At 35.7% G+C, this 25,288-nt stretch overlaps 1 protein-coding gene across 1 annotated transcript in view; it reads left to right on the top strand.

Moving 5' to 3' along the window:
* The window catches only part of ANGPT1 (angiopoietin 1), a 167,060-nt gene that overhangs the window by 67,892 nt on the left and 73,880 nt on the right, over positions 1-25,288 (top strand). The window contains exons 2-4 of the mRNA XM_042870214.1: positions 11,554-11,709; positions 14,664-14,785; positions 25,000-25,232. Coding sequence (XP_042726148.1) covers positions 11,554-11,709; positions 14,664-14,785; positions 25,000-25,232 — 511 coding nt within the window. The remainder of the gene's footprint in view (positions 1-11,553; positions 11,710-14,663; positions 14,786-24,999; positions 25,233-25,288) is intronic.

The following is a 25,288-nucleotide window of genomic DNA, read 5'->3' as shown; positions in this document are numbered from 1 at the left end:
ATATTGCCCTAATATTTTCTGTAAAAAAGGTCTTATATTGCTATACAATTATTAAACAATCGTCGCTATATTATTATTAATTCCTTTCTTGAACTACTCCATTCCAGATAAACCAAAATGCTTTTGTATTATTAGTTTTCATATTCTTTTCTGCAAGTTGTATACCAGATATTTCACTATGTGGTTTAGTGAACTTCAGATCTTTCCATTGTTGCTTCTAAATCAGGGATTTTATAATCTACTTACTGGAATGCACTTATATTTATTTTATACATGCATACCTGTGTTTGTATTTGTAAATATGTGCACATATTTACTGAATATGTGACAGTTCTGACCTGAGGTTCTTACACTAGTTCCTCACTCTACTAATTAGAAAGAAGTATTTGACAGTAATTTCATATAGCTACTTGTGCTGTTCCACAAGCACAGGAAGAAATCAGGTTTTCTGGGGCTGCACACATCTTGGCAGGGCCACCTCCCCACTTAACAGAGTTGCACATTCATTATAAAGCTTAGAATTATAGGTATGTATGGAGACACTTAAGAGATTAATAGGGATATATAGAATTTCAGGAAAGGAAAGAAAAAGTGTTAGATTTTGTACAAGTGGTAAAGATTTTTATAGCACTCTGTGAAAAGTTCTTAGTTTACTGCTATAGATGCTTCTGAAAAACTAATTTACTTGTGACTTAAAATTATAAAGTGATTCCAGCAGAGATGTATCGATATAATTTTTTAATGTCTGCAATAAAAGTAAGGCAAACATTGTCATATATTCACAAAATCTATCATTAAACTGCTGTGTCCAAATTATTGTAATAAAAGTTAGGAACAATAAATGTAGCCAAACTTTATAGGACACAAATGAATATTGCTCTCTACCTACATTTGCTTCTCATAATTTATTATTAGTTACACACACATTATTTATTATTAGTGTTATTATTAGTATTATTATTAGTTACACACACATTAGTTACACATAGTTATTAGGTACACACTCACGTAAATCTATGCACATAAATACTACATGTGAGAATATATAAACCTTTGTCTAGATATTAATTGCTGATAGACTGAAGTATTTCAGCAGATTTCAGGCCTCTATCTCCTCTGTTTTCTATAGGGGAAAATATTTTACAGGACATACAGACTTTGTTCTTTTTTCTATTAGGTACCAACAGACAAGGATATCAGTCTTTGATATGAATGGAATCACAGTATTGAAGCCAAATGCTGAAAACAAGATATAAAGCAAAACAACTGTCATCATTAGACAAGGAAAAATAGGATAAAAGAACAAAGATCTTGATTAAGAAATTCTCATTCTGTGTAGTGTAAACAGACTTTTAAAAGCATTTTAAACTAAATAATATGTACTGAGGTGAGGGATTTAATTTGTTTACAAGCACTGTGGCTACTCAGCTGCTCTAACATGCCAAATGTCACAAATCGGTAGCAAAGAGTCACAGATTGGTAGCAGCATGCTCTGTCCTCTAGCAGACCATGAACCAATGTGAAACTGCATATCTTTTTTGCTTCCAGTTTTCTCTACATTTTGAGATAACATTAGCCTGACAAACACTAATCATGGCCACAAGAACCACTAGGTGTACTCTTTCTCTGTTTTTGGACAAAGCAAAAACCTACCATAGTTCAGTTCTTTCCAGAAGTCTATAGGTCTATAAAATATCACATTCAAGACAGACAGGGAGAACACACAGTAAGCTTTGCGTTTCCTGTAACAGTGAAACTCTTGGAAGCTTGAATTACTTTCTGTCATCTAGAAAATGATACTAGATCACTTTCATTTTTATTCACCACTATTTATGATAGAATCATACACGGAGGATGTGCATGCATAGGATAGAGATCACAACTTCTGCCAAGAATTTTAAGGCCAGTGGGACACAGGGAGTAGATATTTTATGTGTCTCCCTGGCTTAATAGTTGCCTGGAACAGCGGGGAAAATGTTTGATGGTCCTGGAACTCCTGTAGCCCAATATGAACAGAAATTGCAGTACTTTCAGGGTGGTTTTAGTGTATCAATACTTCCCATTTATGTTTTAAAAAACAATAAAAACCCAAAATTAAGACAGTAGAATTTTGGCAGTCATCATCATATTACAATGCCTGGGGTCTGCATCTGGTTATGAGCACTTGTATCAGGCACTGACAAAAGGCAGAAGAAGGTTATTCTTCAAGGAAGTTACAGTTACATATGAAACACTGACAAATGTAATAAAATGTTTTGATGATTTCTTCATCAGAGAGGATCTAAAAGCTGAAGGCATAGTTCCTGGAAATGAATGAAGAGATTCCACTTCTTGATAAAGTGTTTCATACACAGAATACCAAAAATATGCTCATACATCATAGTGATGAGTGTAAGAAACCAAGCAGAATTACAAATGAACTAGTGAAACAATATTAAAACATTATTCTATCTCCTATAATGCAAATAAAATGGTATGTGTTGACTCCAAACTATACTACAGTTCCCCAAGTTCACTGAAAGTTTAGCTACATGCCAGCAGTGTAATATAGCAACCAGAACTATTTATGCAGTTGAAAGCTACATTTTTCAGAGACCTTATGTAATGTAAAAAGGAGATACTTGATTGGAGCTTGAGTATAAACAGTACGCCCTTCCTCAGGAATAAGCCACAATTTGTCCAAACAGTCAGCTATGCAGAAGTTGTTACAAAATCAGCCATTCCAAAAAGTACTCATCATGAAGGTGTCTTCATCAAAGAAAATTAGTTCTGCACTTCCATAGTGAACTAAAAAAATCCCTACCAGGATTCATTTGTTTGTTTATGTCAACATGACAGACACTGTCTTTTCTACAGTCATATCTTCCTCTTTGGTGAATATCAGGTATGGGTCATGTTTGCAGCCAACTGTATAATCATAAATAAATTTTGCTTATAGAAATAAGTGACTTGGAAATTTAGACCAAGAAAGAAAAATACAATTGACCCTGCATAAATTTTTTAAAGATTAACATTAAACTAGATAATTCTTTGAACCAGAAATATTACTAATCAGTAAAAAATAAGAACATATTGTTCTAATTTAGTTGCTCCAAGTAGCTTCCTTATGGGACTATTTAATAACATTTGATATGATTCTCAGTTATTTTGCTTATTGGTTTTATTAAACCTTAAAATTAAAAAACCAAGAGATCTAATATTCATATAAAAGTAATTGAAATTAATTCTTAAAATGTGTTGTATGCTTTTGCAATGACTGTAATTAATCACATTTGAAATGAAAAATAAATTCCATTTATATTGATTTTTTGGCTTTTGCATAAAAGCAGGAAAGTTTTTAGAATGATATAAAAATCTGAGAACAACTTGGAAAGATGTCTTGAAGATGCCTAATAGGAAGCTCAGATTGAATTATCAGGCCAGTAAAATCAATACTTCGCCTATGTCAATACACTGTATTTTATATGCCAGACTCTTCATACTTCTTGCTTCCCTAAGTTACTCATATATTGAATATTATATGACTTTGTAAATGTTTCCAAGGAGGTCTTCTGATGTCTTGAAACAAAGAACTCTGTGTTCCCTATGTATTGTCTTGACAGACACAGCAAGGACTACTTCTATTTTTATTAAGAACACTGTTTAATAGAAATAGTCTTTCTTCCAGTTTCTCAAGATTCCAGTGGGATGTCACACAGTGTACAGCATTATTCACCATCATTATATATTATTACCTATTACATTTTATGTACTTTACTGCATAACATAAACATGGCACAGAAATGCCAAGCCACCACTGACACATTCAAATATCTACAAACGGACTGATTTTCAGAGACTGCCATCTCTAAAGCAGCCTAAGTAATTTAAGTACAATGCAGTACTGTGATTTTATGGACAGTCTCAGATGGGTCTGCAGACCACATTCTTACTGAGATATATGCATACATTCAGAAATGTCCTCAGTGACATTCTTGATTTTGCTGTCTGTACAGAACAGTTTCTCTTATTTATATAATTACATTTGATTTTAATACAATTTAAAAATTTGTTGGATTTAATTGATGATGAGAACCTTCTTCTTTACTGACTTCATTCAAAATGTTTTCTCAGATGAATATTCCAAATTCTTTGCTGACCAGTGATAGTTATATTACAGAGTTTAAATCCAAAAATTGAATCTTTCGCTTAAAGACTGAAGTAAAACACAAAAATGAGAATGAAAAAATCATAAAAAGAAAGAATCATAAAATACCACTTATTCATTCTGATCTTTACCTAAAACATTCTTTTAACACCCCCAGTGATGGAGACCTTTACAGTTTTCTAGCAAAATTTCTACTGGTATTTTACTACCTGTACTGTTATAAAACATTTCTCTGATAAGAAAAAGTTAAACTTCATATACTGCTCCTTCATGGATATGGAAAACAGATGATTCTCTTTCTCTCTGCAGTCTTAAAAATGCTTATAATTAGTTATTTTCCTGTTAAACATTTTATTAAGTTAAACTTTCCTGATTTGTTCAGTTTTCCAGAGTTATGGCCGTTTTTCATCTTAAGTCTCCTTGAAAATAATGTACATCTTTCTTGCAATCCAGCAGTCTGAGAGGGACACAAAATTTCTGTAGGTAATTGAACCTGGATGAAGCTGAAAGGCTATTTATGTTTATGTGCTTTAAAATAATATTTTACATCTGTTATGACTGATTTCTTCTGACAAAATAGTCATTTTTTCTTTATTTGAAATGAAAATCCGTTTATATATATATATATGCGATATATATGCAATACCTAAAAGAGTCATCTAAATTCATAGCATTTTTTCAACTGAAGTTTGCTACAAGACCAAGTTAAACCACTATGAGTACAAGTGTAATTAGTACAAGGGAAGTCATCTGGATCAGATCTCAGTATCTGTTAGCTGAATGGAAATGTTTGGTTTCTGTGTGCCAGAATGAGACTGTATTCACTGGTCAGATGCTGAAAGATACAAGTAGTGGATATTTGTAGCAGTGTGCTGCTATACATATGAGAATATATTCATCAATTTATTTATGTAAATTTTATGCAGGCTATAAATTAAACATACATAATCAACAATAGTTTTTTTCCTGAGGGCAATTTAATTGTAAGCCTCTATTATTATGCTTTATAGCTAGATAGTAAATACATAAACTGAATGATTCAGTTTTCACTAAGGCAAAGTATCTTCTATCTGTTTACAAGATTAGGTTAGGGAAAAATAATGCTATGAATATTTCAGTTAAGAATTGCATATATTCATTTCAGCATGGAGTGGTTTAGGAGGATATATAGTGCAAGTTGTTGTTTCTCTGATAGGGATAGAATATGAAAAACATCACAGTGATTTAGGATGTAAAAAACAATATATCTAAGTGAGAATTAAAAATTATTGGTTACAATATTATAGAAAGTATGAAACTCCAGAAACATGAGTAGAGAATAAATAATTGCTTAAGTACTATGCAAATAACCTACTACTATTAAGGGGTAACTCAAAAAATTAACAGGATTATCTTTTTGCTGAATGAAGGCTAGAAGTTCGGGTATATTACATTAAAACAGAAATGATTCAGAAAACTTTCTCTAGCTAATTTTTCTCCTAAGTGCTTGTTCAGCTACATTTACAGTCGCTGGGCTACTCTCATGGCCCTTTTAGTTCTGGCTTCTATTAGAATTGCTTGTTGATGCTTGTTGAATGTTTATGGAGACCAAAGAGTGGATATGAGCACAGTGAGGTGATGAGTGATGTGTTTCAGCAGTGGTGACAGTGACAGTGGGTTACCTCTGCTGGTGCAGATCTCTAAGAGTGCAGCACGCAGGCTTTTGTTCATTGCTAACCAAAATTAATAGCTTATGGTGGTGACTATGCTGAAAAATAGTGTTTAATAGCTAAGAATTTACTCTACCAAATAATGCTCCTTGTATCTGTTGCAGTTTCCATGAAAATAAAGAGGAGGCATTAATTTCAGAGTAACTTACATACATCTACAACATTTTTTATGATTGATGTGCACTTTCCTTGATATGCTTAAGATCCAGGTAGAGCTGCTCCAAATCAGGTGTAGATGAATGTGTTAACTTCTGAGCATTATTCATTGCCTTGCTGTCCTCTCTGCCTTTGTTTTCTCTGATTCCTACTGATTGCATACAAGCAGAAGTAGTGGAAGGATGAATGCTGAAGTTGTCCCAACTTTCTTGTTCTGTATGTGATGGTTCAATTTCTGTAACACTGCTGTTTTCTGACTATTCTTTTATTCACAAATAGTTTGTAGCTGATGCTGTTTTTTTAAAAAATATATATAACTGTAATATCAGTTTTTAAAAGTATATATATGATGAGTCAAACACAACATAGTGAGCTGGTCAAAAAAGGTGATTCTACTGCTGTATTTAGCACCTTCAATATTCCTTGCAATTCTGGACTCCACAATATAAAAAGCACATTGGGGTCCTTAAAAGCATCCAGAAATTGGCAACAAAGCTGGTAACAAGGCCAGAATGTCCTATGAGGAAAGAATAAGGACAGTTGGTTTGTTCAGTATGGAGGAGGCCACGATGTAACCACATTTCTTTCCGTAACTTTTCGAGCAGAGGAAGTAGAGGGAGGTGCTGGACTCTGCTCTCTGGTCACCAATGATAAGATGCACAGCAGTGGCACTAAACTATACCAGAAGAGGTTCAGACTGGGCATTAGGAAAGATTTATTTACCACGAGAATGGTCACACACTGGAACAAACTTCCTAGTGAAGAGCTTGATACCCCATGCCTGTCAGCATTCAAGAAGCATTTGGATAATGACCTCAACAATATGCTTAACTTTTGTTTACCTGTGAAGTGATCAACTAGTTGGGCTGGATGGTCTCTGAAGGTCCCTTCCAACAGACTTATTCTGTTCCATTCTGTCATTCAGTTCTGTTCCATTCTATTCTGCCCTATCCTATCCTATCCTATCCTATCCTATCCTATCCTATCCTATCCATTTGACTTTTCTTAGAGATAAGCTCCTTCCTAACTACTTCAATTTTGCAAAATTCACAGAATTTTTATATATTTGAATTTCCCACTGAGGTGTTTTAAGTATTTGAAAAATAAAACGTACTGTGTTGCTACAAATATTACTTTCAGATGACTCCCTAAAGTGTGGAAGGTGTGATCCCCCACTCTGACAGAAAAATTGAGAAAAGTGCATTAATTGGTTGCTGTAATACATTTTTACTGTACATTTTCTTGTATGCAAAGCAAGGCAAGACAAAACAGAACAGCTCTTATAATCACTGGTGTATTTTCTTTCTACCATTACAAATGCCGTGCAATATACGGTTGATGGTAGGAGAGGGAAAGCAGCATATTGCTATTTAACTTGCATTCTCGTGCAAAGGCAGCATATAAAAGCCTAACATCATCTGGATATCATAGCAGTCCTTACCATATAATTACTTGAGACCAACAGTACTTGATCAAAGTAAAAGAAAAACCTCTTATTTTATTTATAAGCCATCTGCCACAAACCATTATCATTTACTTAGGCCCTAAGTTGCAGTTTCCACTTTAATAGTTCTGTTAGTGTTTGGGTGGTTTCTATGAAGATTATTCAATAAACATTGTCCAGAAAAAGCTAGATACTTTTAAAGCATAATCCTCTGGAATGTTTATTAAACAATAATAGTGAACCTTCTGACAGTTTTATATCTGAGAATGTTACAAGGTTATTATGCATCCCACTTGTAATTCTGCATTTCTGAAAACTCCTGTACAGCATAATGAGTCTTACCAAAAGCAGATGCATCTGAGTTAACAACAGGGACATCAATGAGCAGTAGAAAGCCATGTAGTGGGAAGGGTGGAATGGGGGGTAAAGAATGCAGAAAAGAATTTTGTTTCATTATTTCAACAAAAAGTAACTGAAATAAGAATAACTAGTAGCATAAGGATTTGAAAATCCAAACATACAATGTACACACACCTGTAAAAACATATTGACTTTTTAATGAAGAATCTCTTGACAAATTGAAATTAAATAATTTATGGCATGAACAGATTATCAAAGACTCAAGAAGGTGTCTTAAGTGTTCTCAGGATTACTCTTGTGAATGAGTTTCTGTGTGCCACTTATTTTTAGTGAGCCCACCACACAAGTATCCTTTTATCTATCACCTGTTAAATAGATGTTATCCCTGTTACCAAATCAGAAAGAAATCTTAGTCTAAGGCTTAATAAATTCAAAACAGAACCTTCAAAAATGCAAGGCTTAAAAAAAAAAAAAAAAAAAAAAAAACTCAGCACGTGTCAGTAATGAACCCAGTAAATATTGGTTTCCTGCAATAAAAATAATAGTTGAAATTTTGAAATCTTGGAGTCAATGTGAATTTCAGCAGGGTCAGTATAACCAGTAAATCTCCTGAGCAAACTAAAAGATGTGAATGAAGGAAATAAGATTAATACAACAGAACCCACTCTTCTACTCTCCTTTGCTTGGGCAAACAGCTCCTGGTACTCCTAAGATGTGCTCACAGAAGCTATTGTGGCAGTCTAATGAATACCAAATATTTACAAAAGCATTTACTGATTAATTCAGAAACAGGACAGTCAGTTTTGTTGTTATAATGGGACAGTGCCTGATTCAACCACAGTGTGCTTTAGGGGTAAGTAACCAGGAGCAATTGCCTAAGACTGGATACCATGGAGAATGTGCCAGACTACAATAACTAGAAGTAGTCTAGAAGAACTAGAAGTATCCAGTATGACTCAGTCTATGCCTTTGTTCCTGCTAGGTGAAAATTGCTGTAGGCCCACACAGATACAGTACATTTCAAATGCATTCCTTTCTGTGACATTAGTAAAACAGCAAGCAGAGCATCTTGTTAGAAATATAGAAGTGCTTTTGTCTTTTTAAGTCTACATCCTTATCCGCATTTCTTTTTACTGGTGCGTGAAAATTTCTAATTTCTGATTTTTTCTTTTTTTGTGCAATGAGTTAGCCACTATGCTCTTGAATGGATTTCAAAGATCCATAGCACATATGCATAACATAGCTTACGCAGTGAGTGAGGCAGTTTCAGAAAGCTGAACAAATAATGCACTGCACATTCATGATGCATACATGCTATAAGTGCATCTGGAAATGCACTCATTACACTTTACAACCTCCTAAAGGGAGGTTGTGGTGAAGAGGGATTTGGCCTCTTCTCCCAGGCAACGAGCAGGACATGGGGCAATGGCCGCAAGTTGTATCAGAGGAGGTTTAGGGTGGACATAAGGAAGAACTTTTTCTCTCAGAGAGTGGTCAGGCACTGGAATGGCTGCCCAGGGAGGTGGTGGAATCGCCGTCCCTGGCAGTGTTCAAGAGGCATCTAGATGACGTGCTGCATGATGTGGTTTAGTGCTTGTGGTGGCAATGGTGATGAGGAGATGGTTGGACTGGATGATCTTACAGGTTGTTTCCAACCTTGTGATTCTGTGATTCTATGATTCTATGATTCTATGAAAAAAGAAGACATCAGATGCATGGAAATTTGTGGTGTGTTGGTACCGAATCCTGGGCTGTACCAAGACTTGAGGGGCCTGTGTTTCATCAGGAATTTAATGCTGGGGGAGAAATTTGGGTTTCCTGTTCATGCATTCCAGTATTTGAAGTATAATATGGAGAACAACTACCGTTCTTTTTTCTGGGGCTCTTTCACAGGGATTATTGGCAACCAAAGGATGACCTGTAAATAAATTCAATAGCTATAAAACCACCAAGAAACAAAGGATGGCTAAAAATACACCATCTGATGTGAAAGAAATAAAGGCAAAATATTACTGAACATAAAAGCATGGTGTAGAAATATGATAGATTTGTAAAACTCCCTTGACCTAGCTTAATATCTGCAACATCTCAGTTTTAGTTTACTAACTAAAACTGAGCAGTGAGCTTCCTTTGACAGTGGAAAATTGAGATATTCACTTCAGGCATCTTTTGCAATGCATGGAGTTTTCTTTAGCTGTTAGCTCTCATTTAAATATTATATTAAAAAAATCCCCACCACTTAAAACATTCTGCAGGTTTCCAGACCAGAGTGGTCACCTGATAATTCAAGCAGAATTTTTTGTGGTCTGAAACTAAAGGATGTCCACTTTTGACCATCATATGCATTAATTGTTTTTCCAAACTGAAGTTTAAGCAAACAAACAAATAAAAAAAAGCAACAGCAACAGCAACAAAACCCTCAGCTGTCTCATTCAGAAAACACCTTACACTGTGACAATGTTCTTTTCTGTAAAAATATTTTTAAAACTAGCAAGAGGCAAATGTAAGTGATCAAATTTGTAACAAATTTTTAGTAAGTTCAGCTGATGTGGCTCATTAGAACATTTACAGTAGTTACCCATCAGCACAGGAATGCTAATAGATAAGATGAAAGCAACCCATCCTATTAATCATGCAGTTTATGCCTGACTCCTGTTCCTTTCTTCAGCCTTTAAATCAGCTCCATCTGGCTCTCACTATTTAGTTGTGCAGCTTACCTTTCACAAAGAAATATCCTTGCTGTTCCAGAAGGAGGTCCAATGTGGTTAAAATTATTAGGCAAAGAGTGCTTAAGTCTGGAATCAGCTTGCTGTAAAACACATGATGAGCCACAAAATGAAACCAGGAACCAAATCTTCACTGGGTATAAATTAGTTAGAATCCAGCTTATTTCAGTGGAATGTATTGCAGCCAGTGCCCCAAAACACTTTTCTACGTGTTAATACTTTGTGGAGTATGTGAAACAATGGCTATGCATGTAACAATCTCTTCATGTTGTAGGCTATTCTGCTTCACATTCTTCTGTGGCAGGGCAGGGATTTAGGTGGATAGAAGGGAATGACCCTGCCTACGTTAACTAAAACAAAACCAAGAAGTGTCACCATTTTATTTTGAGAGTCCTAATTCACATTCTTTTTAACTAAACGTAAAAGAATACCAAATTATTCTGAGGCAAAGGAGCAAAACAGCTTCCAAGATTTTTTTATCAACAGCTTCCTTCTCTTATTACCATGAGAGAGAGTGTCTTCACAAATTCTGGGGCTTCCACTGCTAAGTTTGTGGATCTCTTTGAGGAGAATCTGACTCAGTAAAATTTCATGTTGTTGAATGACTGTGAGATAGTAACAATCCAGGAAAGGTAGGATCATTTCCAGAAAGGACTCATATGCTATAATATTCAAATTGCACCTGCATTTTCCCTGTGGTGAGCTTTCATCTTTTGGTGGTCAGTTTGGAACTGCCATGAGAACTTTACCAGAAATATTTGTTGCAACTTCGACACAGATAGAGACAAACAGGACTTCATGCCAGCAGGCTGTGGTACTTTGGAAAACATGGGAATCAGAGACTGGAAGGGGCTACCAGAATGTTTGGTCCCTGCTCCAGTTGGTCAGCTGAATGCCCTTGAAAACTTTGAAATTTCCCCTTTTGGCAAGAATGGTAGATATGCATATTTATGTCACCCGAAGGCCTAAGCAGGCAAAAACACCACAACTACAACCTTTTCTCTTTTACAGCTTGAGAGCTACATTGTGGAAAACATGAAGTCGGAGATGGTGCAGCTGCAGCAGAATGCTGTGCAGAACCACACCGCCACCATGCTTGAGATAGGGACCAGCCTCCTCAGCCAGACAGCAGAACAGACAAGAAAACTCACGGATGTTGAAACACAGGTATGTTCCCAGAGCAGTTTTCTAAAAGCTTTTAATTGCTGAGAATTTTTCCCATCTTTTCTAACACATCATGCAAAACATTTCAACAAATGTTTCCAAGAAACTTACACGTTGGTATGAAAAGCAGTGATTTTTTATGTGACTCTCTTCAGGTTTCATTTTGTTGGTATATGTAGCTCTAGGTGTATAAAGCAGGCTGGAATGAAACTAAATCAGTACTTGACTTCAAATTAATAGCTCAGTTACCAACTGTGAATGATACAAATGTCAAGCGAGATAATGAGTTTCAGGCTAAATCAGAGCCTTTGATCTTCATTATTACTTGGCTTCATTCTTTTTATAAGGTTACTTTTTGAAAGATGTTTCTAGTTGAAAGGTATTATACATCGGCAGCTTTTACAGTGTGGTGATAGAGGGGCCAGCATCAGCTTCTTTATAAAACACTGTGTATTGCAAAATTGCATATCACATGAATTTGAAAAGCCGTCTTTATATGATTCCTAGAACTAAAATAACACATTTGATTCAAGTGACACTTATATCACTGCTATAACACAGAGTACAATTTCCTATTGGGCTTATTGCAACATACAAATTTTTGACTTCTGAGTTCTATCGGTTTATGATGCTTATTTATTTTTGATCTTCCTAGCATGTGGTATGTTACACAGGAGTTTATGTGTTGCATTTATTTGGTTTGTTCTAGTAGCATATGCACTTCTTGAGAAATCACAATGTTCTTATTGACATCTAAAATATCATTGCCATGTTATTATGTAACTGCATTACAATATACTGAGAAGCTGCAGCAATTATGAAAGACAGATGCTCTAAACAACTGGCTAGGAATGATAGGTACAAGCTGTTGCTGCACTGCCTTACACAGGCACCTTTTTTCTACATCTCTATTAGTAGATACTAATATCTCTATTAGTAGATACTGTGGTATTTGAAAAGATACCACAGTAACTTATGAAAATGTTGGGAATGGTATTTCAATAGAATTTATAAATCAATACAACAAATATAGCTAAATTCAACGGAATATCTAAACAGAAATAGAAGCTGTGAATACCTTCTATAAACTGTGATATCACTTGCTCAGCAGAGAGAGGTGTAGCAGGGGGGTATAAAAGACCTCCTTAGGTGTAGGTGTTGAGAACTCATTTGTTGTTACCTCATCCGACTACATAAGGGAGAATATATATATACATTGCCCCTATCTCATTTCCATTGACAAATCAGTTCAAGGTAGAAGCACCACCAGTGCTTCTTATTCTGTACCTATAGCTGAAGAATTTAAAGGATGCTCAGGATACGAATTGGTATCTACCTTGCAGCAGTCCTTGATCTGACTTCCAGCCCAGTGGCACATTTCCTACTTTGGCTCTCACAGAAACATGGGAAATGGTAGACTCTGGCTCCACTAGCAATCAGAAAAGCATGGTGCAGAAGGCTACAGAGCTGAGGCTGCTGTTGGCAATGATGAGACAGACAGACTGTGATGGAGTGCCCATGGCTGGTTGCCAGATCTGCCACAAGGCACTCCCTCAATCTACTGCCTCAGCAGGACAATGGAGAAAGTAAGATGAAAACTTCTTCGGTGAAGATAAGGACAGAAAATTGCTCGCTGCTTATCATCATAGGCAAAAATACTCAACTTGAGGAAGAGTACTGTAATGCCAATTAATAATAGTAGGATAGTGAGAACTAAGTAGGCTACTCCACAGATATATCCTCTTTGCAAATCTATTGGTAACTTCCTGTCTCCTTGATCCTTGCTAACCTTTGTAATACATCGATTCCGACTGGGTCCTTCTAAAACTGTGGTGATGCCTCCTAGAATTTACAAATATATACATCTCAAACATCAAAATATCTGTATAGAGATCAATTACAATTTTTTTCAACCACTGTTCCCTATTAAAAGGCCAATTCAAGTCCTTATGTGAGTATCAAGAACTTCAAACAAAAAGAAAGCACTGCATATATTAAGGTTGAGAGCCATTTTTTTTCATTTACGATAACATAAATTCCTGTTAGGCATACATGAAAAGATGTTACTATTTAATCCCATGACGAAACTGAAACTTGGCCTTCCAAGATAGGTCTGATAGGTTCCTTTAGAGAGGAGTCATGTTCAGTTCCAGAAGTGATTATACCTCACAGCTGTTGCACGCACACTTACCTACAAAAATATTGATACTTGCTTCTCTAGAATCTATGCAATGAAAAACAGTATATCAGCAAAATCAACCATCATAAATAATTTTATTATTTTCATTCTTGATTTTATTTTCACTTCTGAACTATTATTCAGCATTTATTCTCTTTCATCTGAATGAACATCTTCTTTCAGTCTGACGTACCTAGTAAAATTTGTTTTGTTGATACAGACCATGCTAAGGTGAAAGATAATTGCATAAAGCATTAAGATTACAGCCTTCAGCTTTAAAAAAAAAAGGAATGTAACAGGGCAAATGGTGATAACATAAGCAGACACCAGATTTCTGCAAACACTACAAAGGAGAGATCTTGGGGGAAAACTAGAGTTGGAATTCCATTTACAAAACAGCAGATGCAATACTTTGGGCTTAAATTCAAGTACATATGTACTCTTCTAGTTTAAGCTTGCTTTATAAGAATGCATATTTGAAGCATATCTTTTGCTCTTTCCACTGAAGTAAAACTTATTGGCAGTCACCTTTCCTTCTTCTCCAAGACCAGTACTATTTATTCTACAGCATGCAGGGTTCCAGAGTGTCAGCTGTTACATATCAGTGCAGACTGATTGAGTTCATTTGCTCTAGCTGAGTTTAAATAAAAGGATTTAGAAATGACAGTTATTTCTAATAAATCATCAAATCAGAAGAGAAAGATTTCAATATGTTTACATTGCTATAGCAACACAATTGGGGTATTATAAACGTTAATGTTTTTAATTTATCTTTAAGGTGCTAAATCAAACATCCAGACTTGAAATTCAGCTACTGGAAAATTCACTGTCAACCTACAAGCTAGAAAAACAGCTGCTACAACAGACAAATGAAATCCTGAAAATTCATGAGAAAAACAGGTAAGAAACATTCACTGATGTCTTAAACTTTTTCTCTGTTGATCATAACCTGGTTTGTCCATACGGTATTATAAGTAACTGATGAAATAAATACATTAAGTTGAAACCATAAGTAATATTTATGCAATGGTTGAAAAAGCTAGTGTGAAGTTACACTGTGCTAGCTCCTGTATAATACAGTTGATTTCTACTACTTTTCATTTGCACTGTGTAAAGTAAGTCCATATCTCAATTTGTTTCGTGAAAACTCAGTCATATAACCACAACTGAAAGACATAAGGATAATTTGGATGAGTATTTTCAAGCAGACACATAAATTATGAGATCATCAGCTATTTTTACATGCATTAAAAATAGAAAATCTTCAGTAGTTCAACTAAAATAAATGGTTATGATGATCTAACATGTAGAAGAATCTTTCTCTTTGCAGTAATTATAACATTTCATTCTATCTTGCATCTTGGAGCCATGCTTTTTTTTATTAAAAAAAAAAAAGTTAATTACAAAATTTGGGTTTTATGCTGAAATTCAAGAGTGAAAAAAACAACAGTTCAGCAGCACATAGCTTATGAAGCAGTAAATCTAATGTTGAAAAGAAATTCCAGTGTTGTTCCTTTCTGTACTACAGTTATCTTCTTGAATTCTGCAAATGCCCTAAATTCAGCATTTGCAATGTTGACTTCATACACTAACCTGGACTCTCTTCAGCTCCTCCACTGAAGTACACAGCAACTGAGGCACTGACAGCACAAGTCAGCTACACAGCAATTCAAGAGGGAACTGATGGCTGAACATGTCTAAAGCTTGAGTTTGGTGGCTTTTTGTGAATATCTAAAACTGTGGCACTTAGCAGTCCAGGATCTCAGAGCAGGGATGCTGGGATGACCTTCATTGGCCACCAGATGTCCATTCAGTTGCACTCTTACTCTCTCTTCTCAACTGAACTGGGAGAATAAATAAGATAAAAAACTTTGTAGGTTCAAATAGATAGGGAGACCGATTATTGTATGGGCAAACAGACTTGACTTGGGGAAGAATTAATTTATTTCCAGTTAATGTTGGTTTGAATGTTAAGGAAAAAAAAAAAAAAAAAAAGATAAAAACAAAACCACTTTTCCTCCATTTCTCCCCTTTGTTCCCAGGATCAGTTTCTCTCCTTCATTTCCAACTCCTCTACCCTGAGCAGCACAGCACGATGGTCAGTAGGTGCTCGGGTCAGGACATCACAGTTTGTCTCTGCTATTCTTTTCTTCTTACCATTTCTCCTGGCTCCTGCTGGGTTCCTTTCCATGGGCAGAAATACTTCAGGACAGGATTGTTTGGCTGTTGGGGTACACCATGAGCTGCAGAGAGACAGCCATCTTCAGCATGGATCTCTCCGCAGGCTGTCTAGAAAGTTCTGTTCCAGTGCCCGTGCACCTCCTCCCCTGATCTTCACAAGCCACGCTTTCACAGGGTTGTTTGCTTCACATTTTTATCTTTGTCCTCGCCGCCATGGGGACTGGCCATGTCTGACAAGGGGCTGCCCTGTCCTCTAATCAGAGGAGCCCTGTCAGCCTTCTATTCTGCAGTCCCAAGCCCAAAATGGACTCGGACATGGACGGGGGGGACATGGACAACTCTGTCTGGTAAACTAAGTTTCATATTCCTGTCTCTGTAACAGCTAGGTTTAAGCAGAGTGGACAGAGATTATCAATAGCATGAAACAACAGGGAGAAGGCAAACAACAGGGATCCAGGTAATAAAGAGAAGTAGAAAATGTCATTGCGAAGAAATATGTTTAGCCAAAAATAGTATGCTGTAAGCGCTACCAGTTATGAAAACTGGCATTCAGTTGTTATAAAGAAGGGGATTCAATTAATTATTTCCACCAAATGTTTGTTTTGTTTTGTTTTGTTTTGTTTTGTTTTCTGGAGAAACTGGATTACATTCAAAACTCTTGAACTCCATGTATTTCCTTTGGAGGTAGGAGTGGTTAAGTATGGAATTATCTTGTACTCCAGTTCCTCAGGAGTTAAGTAATTCATCTAAATTGTGCTTTTGGGATATTCCTGTAGTTGGTGGAAAGTGTTATCTTGCTGTTGTGCAGGAGGCAAGCTTACATGTTTTACAGACCGATTTCAATTTGAGATTAACCCAAATTTTGGCTTTTAAGTATGTAAATACTTGTATTTTTATCTGTTGCTATCTGTTTTGCAACAAAAAATTATTCACTGATCCTGATCCAGAGACTGAGTCATTCATGTGATGTCTTGTGTACCCAATAATCTGAAATTATTTGTCTTAGCAATGTGTCAGGGTGTAAAGCCTTCATGTCAGTAAACAAATGAGTTTGACTGAAGTTGACCTTTGACTTGACTGACATTATGATGAAATAGTCTATGTCGTGGCAAAATGGTCTGGCTTGGTATTTAGGAAAAAGAGGTGGAGTAGTATGTTAAAAAGAAACATTTAAGGATCCATTATTTCTCTGATAGGTGTTTGTGTATAAAAGGCAAAATACATGGGTTTTCATCATATCATAAAGCAGGAACTTGGCAAACACTTCTCATGTCTTCCTCCTGTGTCCTTGGGACTGATGAAGCTAGTGAGAGGGTAGCATTATTGTTACATTAAAAAAAGAATCATCATCTTATGTATCATCTATTCATAACGAAGAACTGCATAATCTTAGACTTGTAAGTTCTTGATCATGAAATCATTTATATGTGTGTTGTGTTCACTATGGGATGAATTTTGGTGATTTCAGGAGATAATAAGTTAATGAATATAGCAATGACTTTTAGCTTGCTTAACTTTAAACAGTGTTTTTTGATTACTCATCAGATGATGTTCAGTAGTAGTTTGCAGTTAAACTGACTATATATTATATTTTGAAATCAGTGAACTGAGAAATCTTTTTGTTTTTGTTGTCTACATGGGCTGAAAACTGTTGCAAAGGGCCTTTCTTTTGAAGTAGGTGTACACCACAGTGGGAATGAGTGCAGGAACTATTACAATCCAAAATGCAATCAAAATGGTGCACTGGGTGGAGATCATTTCTGCGCTAAATTTTCCTCCATGTAAAATAAAAATACAGACCTTAATCACTTCCAAAGAACTGTATTTTTGATGAAATAAATACAAAGTATTATAGTAGTAATAAGTGATTGTTGATATATTACGGTACTTTGTATATTATCCTTAAATACAATAAATACTGCTTATCAACAGGGGACTGTTTCATGTTTTTTGACTAGACTCTTTTCTTGGCCTTACTCTCTTTACTTCCTGTCTCTGCTGGGAAGAGCGGCCAACTTTTTTATTTCATCCCACTGAAGTGAAAGATATTCCATAGCATAAGTAGAGTCACATTTGCCCCAGTATCTTGTTTCTATTCAATGCTCTCATGCCATAAATAATTTAGTCTTGTGGGTTCCCATCCACTGTAATGTAAATGGTGGTTTCTTGCATTGCCATTTTTAATCCCACAAGGGCTTTTAAAATGCTATTTTAATTTATTCTTGAAAGATTTCCCTGCTTAAGTGCTCTTTTGAGCCTTTTTCTTTTCCTTTTTTTTTTTTTTTTCCATAGTGTACTAGCTGCTTCTAACTTGTGTGACATTTGTTTCAATATGCAAATATGAAAATAAGTTTCTGTTTGCTTCTGAAATAGAAGAGGAAAATCATAATAGCTTCTGGACCACTCCATAGTAAACAGCAGGTATTAAATTTAAACATAAATTCCAACTTGAATTTGCAGAAAATCAAACTACCATAGCATTCAATATAAGAACTGTCATCCTATGAAAGATGTACTTAAAAAAGGTGAATTTCCATTTGACTGTGTGAAAGATGAGGAAACACAGTATGTGTGACTTTTTTTTTTTTTTACAAGCTGTGCATATGCAAGAAGGTAAAGTAAAGTCAGGTTCATTTTATTCACTTCATTTTTGTGATTTCAGTGGAATTGTCTTATAACTGAAATAAAAAATAGGCTGCGGCTAAATAACCTGGCCTGAAGAACTATGGGGATACTTTTTTATAATGCTTGAACCAATTAACCCATCTACTTAAGTACAGATAGTTAGCACCTTTAAATCCAGGAAAAAAAAAAGTCACATAAAAGCGTCTGCAAAGCTGTTTATCTTCCCATACGCTCTTTATAGAAGAAAAACACATATATACAGTTAAGAATTTTTTTGTGGTGTGATTTTTTTTTCCTTTATTTATTTGTTTTTATTTTTTATTTAATGAATAGCTTAACAAAGTAAATGATTTTATACATCTTTCTAATAAGTCTTTTTTAAAGGTTATTTTAATGCAGAAGATGTCTATCTCTAAGATCTGGTCTATATCCCACTCCCACATGTTTAAACTGAGGCCTCTGAAAAGAAAGACTTTTTTTTTTAAAAAAAAAAAAAAAAGCTTTCTGAAACTGTGATGGTCTGGAATGGATTAGTGAATAAACTATGTACCTTATAAGGCAGATTGTCTAAACCAGACTTCCTTCCTCCCCAGAGAGCTACAAGATTGCTTTCTACATGTTCTCCTTCATCACCTTTCAAACCGACAGCAGTTTTTACTGAAAGTCATTCTCTGACTTCTGTATTGGCCTTCTACCTTGTTCAGCATCCTCACAGGGCTTTTTCTGAATTACCTGAACACAGCACACTTGCATCGAGGCATATCACTGGTTTATATCCTGACAAAGCTAGCATATCATTTGTTGAAAATAGATTCCTAGCCTGATGAATCACAGTATGTTGTGCAATAAAAAAAACATGGTTACTTTGGAGGAAAACAAAGAGTTTTGTTTATTATTTAAATGTCTTTAAGGTAATCGCTCCAAGGAGCCATTTTCAAATGGATAATATTGATACTTACCCATATAATAACATTTCTTTGTTCTTTGTAACTTCACTGTGTTCCCAATATGCTCAATATTTTCCCCCAGATTGAAAGCTACAATTTAAAAAATATACATACATGTATGCATATGTCTGTGTGTTCATGTATATATAGATATGATGTTTCTAGTGAATAGTGACTTACTTTTTTGTGGTTCCATGACTGCTTCATCTGTTTAGGTCTGTAATGTTTTCAGACCTAAAAGAAAATTGTACAGTAAACTTGAAGTAGAAAGGAAGCAGTCATTTCATCATATCAGTGGCGTTTCACATCGAAGAGTGTTGTACAATTATATTCAGTGTTTACAGATTAATCGGTATAACACCCTTCTTTTTAATTTTTGTGAGTTTTTATGTCAATACCGGTCATTAATGAAAGCTAGTAGAAATATTTTCAACTCTGTTTTCATAACGTGTCTCAAAAAATGGATAAAACTTGTTAATCAAGGACTCAACAAAGTTCTTTCTTCATTCTATTTGAGTATTACAGTTTTTTTATTCTTTCTTTCTTATTTCCATATTACAGTGCTCTGACAACCTTTTAAAAATCCTAAATTTATTATGTATGTCTTTCAACCTGTTTAAAGATTTCTTGATGAGGTTTCTAGGACTTTTCATTATTTAAATGTGCTATAATATATATTAATTTAATGATATACGAAGAAATCTGTCCCTGTTGGAGTCAAAGTCCCTAAGAGCAGCTTTTCTCATGCTGCTTAGAATTTTTTTCCTTGTGGAACATGCTAGTGCAGAAGTCTCGAGTTTATTTAAATTTTTGCTTTTGTTCATCAGAGATTTTAATAAGTTTCTCATTGATTCTTAGTAAAACCAAATTAAATGCAGTTGTTATGGATTTCTCCTAGGAATATAGGGAGTGGTCCTATCCTGAGAACTTACTCTTATCTGTGGTATACTTGTGGCTATGGAAAGATCATTGCATAAATGCATATGCATTCCTTAAAATAGCTTAGTTTTGCAATTTATAATAACAAGAATTTTAATCTACATAGAAAACTGTAAAGAAACCAAGTGTCTTGACAATCCCTTTTTTCCACCACATGTTCTCAAAACACCACTCATAAATATTAGGATATATTATTCCTAAAGCTGTGAAACATCTGTTTGCTGTCTGTCTCTGTACATGCTAAATGGAAAGCTCTAAACGTTGTCAGCTTCCTCCTTCTTGCTTGACAAGTCCACTGTTATTTCAAATAAGACTGCCATCTCCATAGGTTTGCTGCGTTCTTAGGGCTATGGTAGGAAACAAATAACGCATATTGTGACTGTCAAAGTCTATCTTTTAAATGAAATCATTAAGATATGGAAATCATTTAAATTTGGACGTGGACAAGAGTTAAGGAGATGCCATGTACTGAGACGTGGACAAAGATAAATGGAACTATTTTTATTTTTACCTACTGTTTAACTGTACTGTAATATGGATATGGCTTTTTTTTTTTTTTTCACATTGTCTGAATGCTTTCCACAGATTGTAAGAATCATAGAATATCCTGAGTTTGAAGGGTCCTGTGGTAATCATAAATCCATCTCTGACTCCACAAAAGGCAACCTAAAAATTTAACCATATACATAAAAGCATGATTTATACAGTTCTTAACAGACTCAAATGCGACAGCTTCTCTGGAGAGCCTGATCCACTTTCTCAATAGAGATTTTTTCTAATATACAATCTGAACTTTCCCTGATGCAGCTTTCAGACCTAATGCTCTGCTGTCTGTCACCAGAGAAAAGAAATCAGCACCTCCTTCTCCTGTCCTTCATGAAGAAGTAATGAAACCAACCCCTAGTCGCTTCTAAGCTCAAATAACCAAGTATCCTCAGGCACTTCTACGTCATGCCCTCTAGACCTTTTGCCATTGCTCTTGCCCAAAGCTAGACACATAATAGTTTTGTCCCTTATGCTGTGGAGCCCCAGTGTGCGCAGCACACAGCATTTAAGATGAAGCTAAACCAACACTAAATATAGTGGGACGATCACTTTTTTTTGACAGGTTAGCTATACAGTAGTTAATGCATTTAATTCAGTTGGGCCCTTTTGGCTGGCAGGGTGAAATGTTGACTTATAATGAGGTTATCATCAGTCAAAACCTCCAAATCCCTCTGCAGCAGTACAGCCACTTGTCCCCCAGTCTAAACATATATCTCAGATTACACCATCCCAAAAGCATAATCCACTATTACATTTCTTATTACATTTTATATGATTGGTTATTGTCTAATGTTCTACCAAGATCTCTCTCAAGGGAATCATTTAATTTAATGCCATACACAGACTTACTTAGTGTGCACTTAGCTTCTTTGTCTGGGTCACTGATAAAAAATTTCAAGAGAAATGTCCCTAAAATTGAGCCCTGGGGAGCAATGCCACCAGCCTCATGCTGTCCCACTTGCTACAATGCTTTGAGTCCTACCATTCAGTCAGTTGTTTACCAATGATACTACGTATGTATCCAGTTACATGCTGGGCATTTTGTCCAGAAGGATACTGTGAAAGACAGTATCAAAGTCTTTGTTCAAATCTATAGAAATCCCTCATCCACTATCTTCTCTTTGTTCATTAAGTGGGTAACCTTGTCATAAAAGTATATTAAATAAGATGTCAAAGTGGGAGGTAGCCATATCTAGCACCTATTCAAACACAGACTGTGCCCAGGGACTGCTTTGTGATCCAATCTATAGTACACTAGTGTAACTCACAGTCTATCAGAAAAATTAAAATCTAGAGTCAAAAGGAGCATTTTAATAATTTTTGTGAAAATAGGGAAAAACTAATAAATTTTGCATATAAATTTTGTAATTTTATCAAATAGTGATTTATGACTTAAAACAGCTTTGTCATCATAACATTTTCAAACACGTCAAACTTCCTTGGTTAGTCTGAGCATAACAAAGCTCAAAGACTTTCACAGACGTCCTCCAAAAATCCGAGTATTGTATTTAACATTAGAGTTCACATGATGAAAAAAAAATCTGTGGGTATGATAAGATGTGACAATAATTGAACATCTTTGGTTTTGAAATCCATGCATTTTTCATATTGGAACTTTCTATTATCAAATTCCAGTGCAGAAATTCTTGTTCTGCTTTTGTTACCAACTAATGAGGCTTTAAGAATGAAATATCATGTTCACCCTTGCTTTTGGGAATGAAGCTGAAAAAGTGTTTTCCCTCCCCCTCCTTTCATTTCTTCCTCCTCGATCAGATCCCTGTGATTTTCGCAGAACTAGATATGTTGATCTTGCAAAGTATATTTTCTTCAATATCTCTGCGAGTCCCACATTCATACATTTCAGAAAGAGATTTGCTGTTTGATTTTCTTTATTTAGTGAGGAAAAAAAAGAAAAAAAAACTTTTATATTACTCCAGCTTGTACAGCAAATCCAGGACCTGAATTTAATCCTTGCATTGTTATCATTTGTAACAGCTTATATTAAGGCTCTGTGATATCTAGTAGAAACAACTCCATATGGATTTTATTACATTCTTCAGTTAGGTTAAATGACCTGAAATTATGCAGGCATTTTGCCACTGATCTATTACCCAGAAGTAAAAACAAAGGTGGGGGAAGAGTGCAAATAAATAAAATCTAGAACTGTCTTGGACAGGAAGCAGTTTGTTGGGAAGTTTGTAACAACCAGTTGGTTTTGAGCATGAGAAACACCTCTTTTGGCATTTACAGTAGAATTACCAAACAGAAGAAAGTAGCAGAGAAGACAAATTTATTTATTTATCTGATATTAATAAAATCTTTCTCTTAAGCTCCCAGTTGTGGTATTTTACCATTGATGGGCAACTGACAACTACCACACATTCTCGTGGTACATACTACAGGCTTTCTCTTCATTTTATATTAATAACAGACTAGAGTGGTGAGAAAGTAAAAGCAAACTAAAAAATCTTCCCACTGCAATCACCATCTTCTGCTTCCTCCCTTTGAGCAGTGTAGGGAAATGGAATGTGAGCTGTGGTCAGTGCATAATGCTCTGTTATCTGCCCCTCCTACATGACCACTCTCTTCTCCTGCTCCACTGTGGAGTCCCTCACAAGATGCCTTTCTTTCTGAACTGATCCCACAGTGGCTTCCCAGAGGCTGCAGCTCTTCAAGAAATGCTGCAGTATGGGAACATACCACGTGGTTCATTTGTTGGGACTGCCCTGCTCCTGCACAGGTCCCTACAAGTGGCAGGTTCCTCAGCCCTTCTGACCCATTTGGGGCTTTTCTCCATGTCTGCAGCTTTGGCCCCGGGCTGCTCCTGCAGGAGCCCTCCATAGGCTGCAGCTCTTCAGGCTACTCTTACTGTTGCACCGTGGCCTTCTCCATGGCTGCAGGTGGAGATCTGCTCTGTGTGATGCCCAGGTGCTTCAGAGAAACAAAATGCTCTACCACAAGCCTCTCCTGGGCTCTGGGAGCTTCTTCATTGTGTCTGGAGCACGTCCTGTCTTTCTGCCCTGACTCTGGGGACTGCTGTTTCTCCCACATGTTCTCAGTCTTCTCAGTTACTTTTGTGCTTTTTTTCAATCCACTGTCCCAGAGGCACAACCAGTGTTGCTCACTGGCTCAGCTCTGGACAGAGGTAGGTTCCTTTTGGAGTTAGCTGGGACAGCTCCTGGACTCTTGAGGAATCTATCCCTAGCTATCGAAACTCTGTTATGCTAACACAGTGCGTCACCACAGAATCAAAACAAGGGCTTGAAAAAACTTCTTGTTCACTGTTGACAGGTGTTAGCTGTGAAATGTGGAAGCAGATAGCAATCAACTGATACATAATTCTATTCTCAGCTTCACAGAGGACATCAAATGGCTTTTTCATTGTGAGTTCCACATCCTTTGATAGCTGCTAATACTTACCTACTTCCATTCTGTCATAAAACCCTTCGCAAAGATTTAGTTTACTCTTTTTATTTCTCATCAAATTCAACTACCCATACTAGTAATGACATTTTCTTCAAGGCCCTTCACTTCTCCCTTTGCCTACATAAGAATTTTCTGCTTGAACCCCTATAATAAAAAATTGTTACAGTCTGTATGTTTATACACTCAGATGGTTATAATAACTAGACATGTATTTCCATGATCTTTATTTTTAAGCACCGTCTTAAAGCAAACAGTTACAAGATTGAATGCTAGAGATCAATCGTATTTATCTACTTGATGGAGAATGTTTTGCTGAATTAACAGTTATGAAATTTCAGAATAAATAATTAATGTATTGAATTCTAGAGTGAAAATAAAGTAGCTTTACTTTCTGTGTTGTGAAAAATGTTACCATGAAATAATATCTGCTGATGTTTTATTTTATTTTAGTTTACTTGAGCACAAAATTTTAGAAATGGAAGAAAGACATAAAGAAGAGATGGACACTTTGAAAGAGGAAAAAGAGAATCTACAGAGTTTGGTCACTCGGCAAAGCTACATAATCCAGGAACTAGAGAAGCAATTAAACAAGGCAACAACTAATAACAGTGTCCTGCAGAAGCAGCAGCTTGAATTGATGGATACAGTTCATACTCTAATTACCCTGTGTTCTAAGGAAGGAGGTAAGAAAGCAGAGTTATAAAACATTACGTATACTAGGAAATTTCTTTCTTAAATG

The sequence above is a fragment of the Lagopus leucura genome, unplaced genomic scaffold (genome assembly GCF_019238085.1).
Source record: "Lagopus leucura isolate 7727_CA_CO unplaced genomic scaffold, USGS_WTPT01 Super-Scaffold_100002, whole genome shotgun sequence".
In the NCBI taxonomy this organism is placed as follows: Eukaryota; Metazoa; Chordata; class Aves; order Galliformes; family Phasianidae; genus Lagopus; species Lagopus leucura.
This window is presented reverse-complemented; position numbering and strand designations above follow the sequence as displayed.